This window comes from Choristoneura fumiferana, chromosome 18 (genome assembly GCF_025370935.1).
Source record: "Choristoneura fumiferana chromosome 18, NRCan_CFum_1, whole genome shotgun sequence".
NCBI classification, from domain to species: Eukaryota; Metazoa; Arthropoda; class Insecta; order Lepidoptera; family Tortricidae; genus Choristoneura; species Choristoneura fumiferana.
In genome coordinates, this window is record NC_133489.1 from 13459492 (window position 1) to 13472064 (window position 12573).

Below are 12573 nucleotides of genomic sequence, written 5' to 3' on the forward strand. Positions count from 1 at the left end.
AGGAATCAAAAAAGAATAATAGTCACATCACAAAGCCTTAGGCAGCCCGGTGTTTATATTAGTAGGCTGGAAGTGTCTACAGGATTGTCAGATTCTATTGAATTGGAGTTTACAAGGTTTGGATACATCGCAAAAACGTTTGTCGAATACCCTTTGATTTGTGCACAAAAACTGCAGGGCTACTACGAAACTCGATACTCAATCTTCGTGTCGTGCGGTCCTTCCTGACACATACTATTTAATACGAGAGCGAAGGGGACGCTACGATACGAACTTTGAGGTTCGAGTTTCATAGTAGCCCTGCTGACACGGACGCCGATTACTGGCAAACACGAACAAAAACAGGCAAACACAGGCGAATACCTACCCACACGTTCGTGTTTGTTGTTTGGTGTTCGCTGTTTGCTGTTGTTTGCCAAGCTTATGGAGGCTAGATAATAAAGCTGCAGGGCTACTACGTGATATAGTAGGTAAATAAATCATGCACACACGCAGTAGTATTAGCAGAATATAATTAAAAGATAAAAACACAATAAATTAAACATATTATCAAGAGACATGAGCAAAAGAAAACACGATAGTCATTTTTTTTACTTGACTGACACTGTCATCAATATTTGAAAATACCATAGACAATATTACTTTTTAATTTATCTAACACTACGAAACTCGAAACTCGATGTTCGTGTCGTGCGGTCCCTCTGACACTTATGCTATTTAATACGAGAGCGAGAGAGACGGTACGGTACGATACGAACTTCGAGTTTCGAGTTTCGTAGTAGCCCTGCAGTACTTAGCAGTGACATCTGTTTATTATTGATGAAATTATATAGGTAACTACATAGTTAGGTAACAATGTACATACATTGTTTTTTTTTTTTAAATTTTATTTTGAAACGGGTATCCGGGCATCGTACCAATTTGTCACATGTACATTGTTAAATCTGTTATCAACACACTACACACTGTGAATACTTGAGTGACGTGACTTTCGTTTCGTTCGTTCATCGTTTCGTTTTATCCGATCGTTCGACCCTTCACTCACAGGGCAGCCACAGGGCAGCCTTCACTTTTGCTTCACTTCACGGTGCGAAGATCCGATCCGCAGTGTCGTATATAATTATTGTTCAAATTAATGTTGAATAAAATAGTATAATCATTATTTACATTTTGTGGCAAGATTGAGTTCTGTTCTTAGGATTAGCACCCATTAAATACCCGGTGACCATTCAGTGAAGTGTATAATTCATTCTACTTTTCGCAATGGAGGTATGTTTTCTTAGCGCTATGCCGTTAAAACCAGTTTTAGATTGTATTGTATACCAAATGAATTACGATGACGCTACATTTCCAATTTTTTTTTCTAGATTGAAATTTTAAGCAACGTCGGCTCTAAGCCGTTGGGAAAAATACAAGTGCCGCAAGATGCTTCTGTCAAAGTTGTAAAAGATAAAATACATCAGTCTGTGAAGAAGTCGCTATATCCTAGCCGCCAATCAATTACTCTAGAATCCAAAGGAAAGTCATTGAAAGATGAACAATCACTGAAAGAGTTGAACATCCAGAACGGATCAAAGCTTTATGTCAGGGATCTTGGCCCTCAAATCTCTTGGAAGTCAGTCTTCCTGGCGGAATATGCTGGTCCCTTCTTTGTCTATCTTTGGGTGTACCAGAGGCCATGGATCCTTTATGGAACTCCTGCAGAAGGTCCTTCAACAGTTGCCAGGTATTTGTGATGAATTAACCTGTGTTAGTTGGAATAGATTAGATAGAGGGTTGTGGGTTCGAACCCCGGCTCGCACCTCTGTTTTTTGAAATTCATGTGCGGAATTACATTTTAAATTTACCACGAGCTTTGCGGTGAAGGAAAACATCGTGAGGAAACCTGCACAAACCTGCAAAGTGATTCAATGGTGCGTGCGAAGTTCCCAATTCGCACTGGGCCCACATGGGAAATATGGCCCAAGCCCTCTTGTTCTGAGAGGAGGCCTATGCCCAGCAGTGGGACGTATATAGGCTGGGATGATGATGAGATTAAATTCAATAGCATTAACTTTCATATGGCTGCAAGAAGTTGCAATGATACCTACTAAAAAATTAAAATTTTATTTACCCAACTATAGTACTTTTCGGTTAGCTTGGGCACGGTGACTTTTGCTTTTTTCCATTCCACGCCATGAATGTTTCAGGCCAATATTTTATAAAAAAATATACTTCAAACTTGAAAGAACAAAAAAAATATCCCCATGTAGCTTAAAATAAACACAAATCACTTAAAAATATAATATTTTTTATAAAACTAATAAGATACATTTTAATCTTGTCAACTTTCATTGCATAAAACGGAACTCTATTATAATAGAGCTGGACTTTGCTTATCAACCGAATTGATTTCACAATCTTGTCAAATTGTTTGACTTGCATCATCTGTCAATTAGTATGAGAGTGAAGGTCCTTAAATGCATCTTCGTTTCGAGTGTTTCGTATTGTTTGATGTTTTGAACTGTTACTTTGTTATTCAATTTTGTTATTATGGTTTTTGTAAATTTCTTTACCGTTATTAGTTTTGATAGACGAGCAAAAACACTTGCTACGCGGGCGAAGTTGCAGGCAAAAACTGGTTAAGAATATAAACTATCACTAATAAAATCAATTACATACCCTTAGCATATTTAATTGAGAATGGCAATGAATTGATTGAAATTTACAGTCACAACCCTTTAATTGCTTAATGACATGTGTCACCGTACCCATCCTATCCGAAAAAAGTACTATAGTGCTGTTTTTGAAAACAAAATCAATTGTAAATGTATTGAAGTAATTGGCTATGCAAAATACTTAAAAAAGTATATTTATTTTTACAGTGTTGCAGCTATTTGCTGGTCATTCCACTATGCCAAAAGATTGCTTGAAACTCTGTTTGTGCACCGTTTCTCGCATGGAACAATGCCAATGAGGAACTTATTCAAGAACTGTGCATACTACTGGCTGTTCACCCTGTATGTGGCATACCACATTAACCACCCTCTGTACACCCCACCGTGCACTAACTGCTTCTACATCGGGCTTGCAGGGTTCATTGTAAGTATCTAATATCTTTAAACAAGCCATTCTTGTTTATTTATAATTAAATGCATTTATTTTGTGGACCTCGGAAACAGCATTTTATGAAATTTACTAAGGGGGGTTTTTGGGAATGAACAATAGATCTAGTTTGGTTTGGAAAAACATGTGTTTTTGAGTTTTAGGTTGAGTAAAGCATGGTTTCCCACCAGGTATACTTTTTAGCATTCCACACCATATAGTAGGGGAGCCCACGATGCTAAATCGGGATTTACTCAAGCGCCATAGTGACCTATTGGGTTGCAAAGCTTAGATGATAAAAAGAAAAGAATGTTGTATAATATTTTACCTTTTTATCGGTGGGGGGAGCGGCTATAGATTACCAAAAATGAAAAAAAAAACTGTTGCATGGACATACTCGAGCGTGTCAGATATAAATATCATCCATATCCTACGTATTTTTTAAAATGTACGTATGTTAATCTGATTGTTTCCATGATGGGAGTGGTCGTACGTAAGGATTGAAAATAAAAAAAAATATTGAGCACGTCAGACTTTCAAAGGGGATGTTAAGTGAACCTAAAAAAAAAGCTCTTTCGAAGACGATTTGGATGTGACGCAAACTCGCGGTCATTATTAGAATGGGCAAAAAAAAATTCGTCATTTTGAAATACTCAAGCGTGTCAGACTAAGATTTCTTCTTTTATATAATATATATAATATATATATATATATAAGATATATTATATGGTTCATATTTATGCCCTAGACAAGCTTTCTCATAATCTGACGATTATCTGGAGTGATTCGCCTAATCTGACAATTAAAAAATTTATTTCTTTATTTTTGTAAATCAATTAAATCATTGAACTTAATTAATTGAAAATCTCAGGAAATAAGATGCAAATAAAAAAGTGTATGTTTTTTTAAGTAGAATACTTGTATTTATAAGAAATAATGATAAACAATTATTTTTTTTGAGTATTTTTTTAATTATCATCATCGGTAGAATCATCTTCCTCCTCTGGCTCGGCTTCATCCTCAGATTGCGGGATTGCGTATCTGTAACAAGAAATCATTAAAATATTTAGCATTTTTTTTATGAATAACGTGTTTTTTAATTATTGGAGAAAAAATATACCTAATTCTGGAGTACCCTCAAGAATATGGTGTTATGACTACATCTTCATACGCTTTCGGCAATTGATCACCAGCAAACCAGATCATTTCGAACTTTCCGTGGACTTCTTTCCATCCATAGTCCGTTGGTAAAAGATCAATATTTTTTGCATTATGGGCATTCTTCATACTCCACATGCATCTTGTGCGTAACACTTGTTGGAGTAACTCCGATTGACAGAGTGGCAACTAGTGGCAAGTTGCACGCATCGTAATTCCGGATACTCAAGAAGGGTTGTGATTTGTCTTTTAACTTGTACGTCCTATTGAAGATAACAATCCTGGCTTGATTGACATGGTCTAACTTTTCTTTTATCGTATGTTGTTCGGATTTTTCGGAGAAACGGTTTGCTTCGACGATATTCTAAAATATTTATACATTTTTGTAATGTTTCTACTAATGGGTGCGCCAAAGCTCATATAAAATGATGACCGTAAAAGTAAAAATTTGGAATTGAAATAAAAAATACATAAGATTCCAAAATACCAATCTTAATTTGATTGCTTAATAACGACATATCTTGTCCGGGTGAGCGGTTAGTTCCAATGGAATGCCGAAAGTTTCTCGATGAGGGCTACGGTATAGATATCGCTAGCGTCACTGCTTAAGTGGCTAAATAAGAAACAAACAAGCTGAGATATGTGGTGCATAGGGGAAATTCGTGTCTGTGCCGTTGACCAACAGTGGTGTACCGCTACGTATAGCACGCGGTACGGAATACCGAGGACCTGGGTTCGATTCCCAGTGTTGGTCTTATTTTTCTGGTTTTTCTGTGCATCTATATTTCAGTTTGTATTTTCAATAAAAACAAACTCTTAACAGTAACACCTAAGTAGTCATGATTGTTTTTTTGGAGTCTTTTTGTATTTTTTATTTCAACTCCAAAATTGTTACTTTTACGGGTATCCCGTGAAACCATATCGAAAATACAAACTGAGACATGGATGCACAGAAAAACCAGAAAAAGAGACCAGCGCTGGGAATCGAACCCAGGTCCTCAGCAATCCGTGCTGCGTGCTATAACCCACCACCGCTGGACAGGAATCTAGACACGAATTTTTCCTATGCATACATATCTCAGGTTGCTTATTTCTACTACGCTACTTATGCAGCAGCACTAGCGACATCTATGTTCCGCTCTCATCGAGAGACGTCATACTCTTTCGGAACCAACCGCTCACCCAGACAAGAGATGTCGCTACTAAGCAATCAAATTATGATGAAATGATGATGCTTAGTAGCGACATCTCTTGTCTGGGTGAGCGGTTGGTTCCGAAAGAGTGTGACGTCTCTCGATGAGACCACCAGGAACACCAGGAACACTAGGGGTATTGCAGAAGCGTTGCCATCCTAGAGGCCTAAGATGGGATACCTCACGTGCCAGTAATTTCACCGGCTGTCTTACTCTCCACGCCGAAACACAATAGTGCAAGCACTGCTGCTTCACGGCAGGATTAGCGAGCAAGATGGTGGTAGCAATCCGGGCGGACCTTGGACAAGGTCCTACCACCTGGTTGTGAGCATGCTTGTGACTTCGACTGTACAAGCTATTTAATACGTCAAAGAAATGGCCAAAACTATAGCAATTTAGTATTTTGTCTAAAACTTTATATTTTCCTAAATGTAAACTCTTATATAATAGGTTTTACCAATTTAGGAAGTAGTGTCTTAGTTAAGTGGACAATGAAAACAGATGTTTTTGGAAATAAATTATTATGATTAAGTTTAGGTAACAAATGAACTTAGTAGGTAAGTGAATCTCTCCGTTTGTCTCTCACTTTAAATACGCTATGAATGTAAGCAGGACGTGAACACAGAACCCCCCACCACAATACTCTTGTGCCGATCCTTGCACCTACAGATTCAAATTTATTTAACTTCAAAATATCCATCTAACTAACATACTGTGCAGTCATTGGAAACCTAATAATAAACTGGTGTAAGTTTGAATTTTTCTGGGTGCACTTCCCTTTACCACATTTTTTCGTTACGTTATGTAAAAAATACGTAGCATTTTGTAAAAATGTAACGTAATCGTAACGAAAGTGTAACGTATTTTAAACAAAAAATCGATTATCATGGTGAAATAACGACATTTTGAACATAATAATACATGCCACTTGCGTGGAAAAGATTACCCTATCGTAAGAAAAAAGAACCAGTTAAAAATAATCACTACTTGCCCTTAAAATCGAACAAGCACTTTCGACGTTTTTTCGAAAAAAAATCTCCGCGTCACTTTTGATGGCTGTTTGTCAACAAACTGATGAGATTTATTTGTCTCATCGGTGTTGCCCTATGAGAGTATTAGTTGCCAGTGTACAAAAACAGATTTCTACCAAAATTGGCGTTAAAGCTAGCTTTATAAAGCGTCACCTAAGTATTCGTAACGAAAACGTGGAATTTTGGCACGTGAAAAGAAATAAATATATAAAACAAGAAAATTATTTGATTATCATGATTCCGCAATCGGTAGAACTATCGTTATATCATAAAATTTTGTTTAAACAAAATCATGATCATGAGAAGTTAAATAGCATGAAAATAATAAGGTATTAACCCTTTACCAGGCGAAGGGATATATTCCTCCCACATCTTATATCGGTTACCGTAGTCAGGTTTTAACTCCAAACCTCCTACAAAATATTTTGTCGATCCCTGAAAATAGTATTTTATTATCTTCATTCACAACACGCTTATAAATCGCGTAATATATCTTTGGCAGACGTTTAGATTCACTTGAACTCTAATTTCAGTAAACTACGGAGAAATTGGAACACTTTCCTTAATTTCTATGAAACAGAAGTACATAGATCGAACAATTTTTTGATATTTTATAGATTTTGAGTGTTGAAAGGTAATGTAATCTTAAACATTGCTAAATATTCATGCATTTTTGTGTATGACCAAAATTAGGATGTGGGTTGACATTATCCCAAGGCCTTATTAGAGTTTAACTATGCGGGAGCTATTCTTCCCATGGCCCGGTAAATTGTCTTGTCGTGTCATAAAAACTCGCGTAAGTAATAAAACTGTTTTTGTGTTCAACCTAGAGCGAATTCAAGTACCTAGCTGTAAAATCTCCTTTTAAAGACTTTCCCTGAAGAATAAGATGTGGGAGGAATATATCCCATCGCCTGATCAAGAATATAATAAGACAAAATCGAGTATGACAGTTAATTACTTCGACAGGCGATGGGATAACCGTAACCCACATTTTTATTTCTGGTTTAAAGGAATATCTCCGACTTTCGTAAATACATTTTTTACAAGGTGTTAAATACGGTTGTAACAGTATATAAAGTACGTATGAAGACACGCTAGTTCTAAGGGGGCCTGGTAAAGGGTTAAGTACTCGTGGTCAAAAAAAATAGACAATTTTCGTTACGTTTTGGACGCGAAATATATATATTTTATTTTTTTGAAGGGTTTAAATCAATTATCTGATTTGCGACCTTGAGAGTTTATATCGTGTAATATAATAAAAAAAATTAAACCTCTAGGTGTTATCAGTTTTTTTTTTATCAGCGTTTGAAACGTCCAAATTGGTCAAAATTCGCGGCCTTACTCATACATCAATCTTATGTTTGGTGGCATAAAGGTGTATAGATATTTTTGACGTCTTGGTATATATATAGGGTGTTCGGCCCATGGACCGTCAATTTTGGGATACTGATGGGGTTATTTTCTTTCTTTTCATCCTGTACCTTGGGTCCTAAGGGTCACGGTTTCAAAGATATGATTTTTTAAATGTTATTTCTCAAATTTCCCGAAATCCCGCATTTAAACGTTTGTAACTTTTTGTTTTCATAGATGTAAAATTACTTTTTTTTTGTATTTAATACTTGGTGATACATGCTTGTTCAAATAATAAAAGGGTTTAATCTAATTGATAGTCTTAAAGGGACTTAAGAGGTTTTTTATTCCACAAAATTAATGATTGTGTGAAAAAAAACAAATTCGAAATTCAATTATTAAAAAACTAAAAACAACTGTGGTTAATTTTTTTTAAATACTTCTTTAGATTATGCCCTTTTTAACGATATGCTAGTGCTACACATTGATAAAAAATAAATCTGAATCGAATTATGAGTAAAACAAGTGTTAGATGAATTGAACTTTATTTCATACTTACCTGTGTTCTAGTTTACAAAGCATTATGCTTACCAGTTTAGCTAGCCACACGATCATAAAAGCTAGTGCGTAACCACTAATTGATAAAAGTCTAAGGGCGTTAGGTCTGGAGACCGTGTGGGCCAACGTATCGGGCCACTTCTGCCTATCCATGAGTTACAAAAGGAGTTATCCAGGAGCTCTGGAGCTTTTCTTTGAAACTGTGCTGGAAAACAATCGAGACGTCTTGATTACTTACGGGAACTTCCATTAACAGCTTTCGCAACGCAGGTTGCTTTACTCGCTGATTCCGAACAATTTCCGCCCTATTGACGGAATATCCCCGTAATTTGACTCTGATTTATGTGTAGCATATCGTTAGAAAGGTCATAAGCATAAGCTAGAAGTAATGAACCGCAACTTCACACAATTTGTAATTTTGTGGTATGAAAAACCTCGTTGAGACGTTTAAGGCGGGATTTCGGGAATTACGCGAAACAACATTTAAAAAATCATATCTTCAAAATCGTAACCCTTAGGACTCAATGTTTCAAGGGTGAAAAGAGCAAATAACCCGGGTAACAATATTCCAAAAAAATTTGACGGCCCATGTGCCGAACACCCAATATTTATGCCCTTGACCGTACCATGTCACATTAAATAGAATTAGAGTTAGAGTTGTAATCATTTTAAAAATATTTAAGGTATTGGTTGATGGCCTATTTCTTAAAAATAGAATAGAGTAGACCTAGAAATAGCCATTGTAATATTTTTTTCACATTGGTTACAGTTTTGTGAATTGGGCAACTTGAGCATCCATATTTTACTGAAGAACTTGCGTCCTCCGGGCACCAAAGTGAGGCGTATCCCCATTCCCGACGGGAACCCCTTCTCAGCTCTGTTCAACTATGTCTCATGCCCCAACTACACTTACGAAGTGGGTTCTTGGGTCTTCTTCACACTGTTGACACAATGTGCACCAGGTAAGTCCACACCAACATTTTTTTTAATTATGCTGAAAATAGAATGCATAGAAAAACCAGAAAAGCCAGCCAGCCAAGCCAGTTTTTCATCATTCTGTGATATGTGTACTATTGTATATATGTATAACAGGGCTTTTCAAATGGTGCGGAATCAAAAACATTTGAAGGGTCCACGGAAAGAACGTGTCTAGTCACCTAAGCAACTTTTTGAGTTATAGCAGTTTGAAAGTTAGTCATCACGAACAATTACTATGGTTACCATTTATTTAAAAGAAAAAAAACAGATTTTATAATGTTAAAAAAAGTGACTAGGCATGTTCTTTCCGTAGACCCTTCATTTTATATTTTTTTTCAAGTATCTAAATTTAAGCTAGATTAATGAAACTTAGTACAAGTATTTCATATGTTTTTTACACTTATCCTGTGAATTTGGGCTATCTAGTGTTGTTTGGGACGAAACTAGGAAGAATTTGAAATGACACGAATTGGATTGAGAAAAGTTAGGTAGTGTCCCACCTTCTTTTTTAATCGTCTTGGCGGAAGCACTACCGTGCCCCCAGCCAGATATCAATTTAATAAGATCACTGAAACTGAGTGCAAATGGACTTCCAAGATTTGGCCTGAACCGATTAATAAACATTGCAAGTTAATATTATTAATAAAACAATAATAAGCTTGTAAAACATGATGATCATAAATCATAATCATAAATGTTTATAATCCTTGGCCTAGAATTAGATTAGTTGGGGCAACTTACTATTACATTAAGTTACTTGGCTCACCGTGAACTTTGGTCGTTTTTGAATACGATTTACATAAGTGTTTATTTAATTATCGACTCTTAATTTACATACGATTCAAAGGTAACGTCTGACTGTCTGACGTCACGCGGTAAGCGGTGTCTTTTAAAACAAAAAATATTTAAAAAGGTTCACTTGACATTGTGATAGCTAACAAATTTATAGAAACCGGCCAAGAGCGTGTCGGACACGCCCGAAATAGGGTTCCGAAGCCATTACGAAAAAATTAAGTTATATTTTTCTAAGGATTTCGTATTTTGTACGGAATATTCCAAGTTTAGGTATATTTATAAATTAGGCTGATATTTACTCTTAAACTACTAATAATTCTCAAGAAAACTTAACCGGTATAGTTTTCCTTGTAAGTTTGATATACTTACTACCATTCTGAATTTTTTCAAAAATGTTCACCCACTAGTTTAGTTAGATTTTAGAGGGGGGGGAGGGGGACGCTCGATTTTAATGAAAATTTGCACTTTAAATTGAATATTTTGCAAACAAATCACTGAATCGAATAATCGTTTTAGCCACCCTCAATGGTTTTAGAAGACCTATCCAACGATACCCCACACTACAAGGTTGGATGTGAAAAAAAAACACCCCCGCTTTACGTCTATGGGGGGTACTCTAAAAAAATATTTTGATTTTTTTATTGTACCATTTATCAGCATTCTTTACATATAATATTCGCGCAAAATTACAGCTTTCAAGCATTGATAGTCCCTGAGCAAAGCCGCGGACGGACGGACAGACAGACAGACAGAGACATACATACATACATACATACATACAGACAGACATGGCGAAACTATAAGGCTTCCGTTTTTGCCATTTTGACTACGGAACCCTAAAAAAGCCACAGTATCATTTAAACTTATGAATCAGATTTAACGCAAAAGCGTCAGTAAAAACGGAATATTTTTTCGGACTTTGGTCGGTACCTTAAACCAGCGGTCAGCAACCTTTTACCAGGTGAAGGCCACATTACAACAAAATAAGAAAAAATTGGCCGCACCTGATCATAACTGAATAAAAAAATACTGAAATAATAAGACTAATTTACAAAACTGTCGCAGGTCGCGATTTGCCGACCGCTTCATTGAACATATATATAGGGTGTAACCTTCATATCGGTCAGTATGGGAAAGTCTGAATCTATAAAGACATACGAAGATTTGTTCTTAGAAACTATGTCATCGATTTTAGTAAGAAGAAAAACTGTATTCATACTTTAAAAAAAAAACTTGTAATCAGCACAGGAATCGAACCAGGACGTTTTGAAAAACAAAACTTACATTATGAAGGAATATGAAATACAATGCATTTTATTAATTCTAGATATCGTGTTTCATAGTAAAGTCCTGGTTCGATTCATGTGCTGATAACAAGTTTTTTTTTTAAGTATGAATACAGTTTTTCTTCTTACTAAAATCGATGACATAGTTTCTAAGAACAAATCTTCGTATGTCTAACACATACCAGTCCTTGAAATAGTCTTATCATATATTTATGGACGTTTTGTTGTGTCAGATATTGGTGCTAGTGAATGTAGGTACATCACACAATGGGTCCAGACGAGAAAATAAACACATCCCCACTATACCTTTTTTTTTTCAAAATTATCCTACCAATTATCCGCTTGGTTAATACTTAATAGTCTCTAAGCTAGCTAATAAGCCACGTATAGACGGACGGACTGACAAATAGACAGACAAATGGACAAAGCGAAACCATAAGGGTTCCTTGTAGGACTACGGAATCCTAAAAATGAGATTTCAGATACCTCCTATTTAAAAGAGACATTGTCATTATTCCAGCTGGGCTGTTCGCCGCGGTCGGTTTCTACCAGATGGCAGTATGGGCGCTCGGCAAACACCGCAACTACAAGAAAGAGTTCCCCGACTACCCCAAAGGCCGTAAAGCAATCGTACCTTTTATTCTTTAAATTCGTCTCTCTATGCATTTGAAGCAGTGCGCGCGAAGTGGACTAACCAAGTTGTATTGACATTTAGCAAGTAATTTATAGTTACATAATTTGTATTTATAATATAATACACGTTCCAAGACTACACGAATGTGGTTAGTCCGCTTCTGCACTAGCTGCTTGTAGTGGAGTCTCAAGTCCACTAATTTTTATTCCAAAATACGCATAGTAGAGTAGGATTGGAGATATTTTGCGTCTCAAAAATATTCAACCTTCGCAAATGAGGCATTTGTATTGTATGCATTGCATTTCTGCAGGTGTCGGATATTGACAGGTGATGGTTTTTAATTTATTGTATGCTCTTTGACTGAATGTTGATGCTAAGGGATATTTTGCAATACAACACTATTTATAGGTTTTATTCGATTTTTAAGTCCAATACACATTCAATGAATAGGAAATAGGCACTCTTGGAAATATAAGTTTTTTTTTATAACATGCCATGTTTTT

General features: G+C 36.1%; 1 protein-coding gene across 1 annotated transcript; it reads left to right on the forward strand.

Annotated features, from left to right (window-relative positions):
- The first annotated feature begins 912 nt into the window (after positions 1–912).
- On the forward strand, positions 913–12561 carry Sc2 (trans-2,3-enoyl-CoA reductase Sc2). The gene is made up of 5 exons (XM_074101066.1): positions 913–1269; positions 1368–1726; positions 2865–3081; positions 9147–9339; positions 11957–12561. Exons 1-5 carry the CDS (start codon positions 1264–1266, stop codon positions 12082–12084), a joined length of 903 nt encoding a protein of 300 aa, XP_073957167.1. The 5' UTR covers positions 913–1263; the 3' UTR covers positions 12085–12561.
- The last annotated feature ends 12 nt before the right edge of the window (positions 12562–12573 follow it).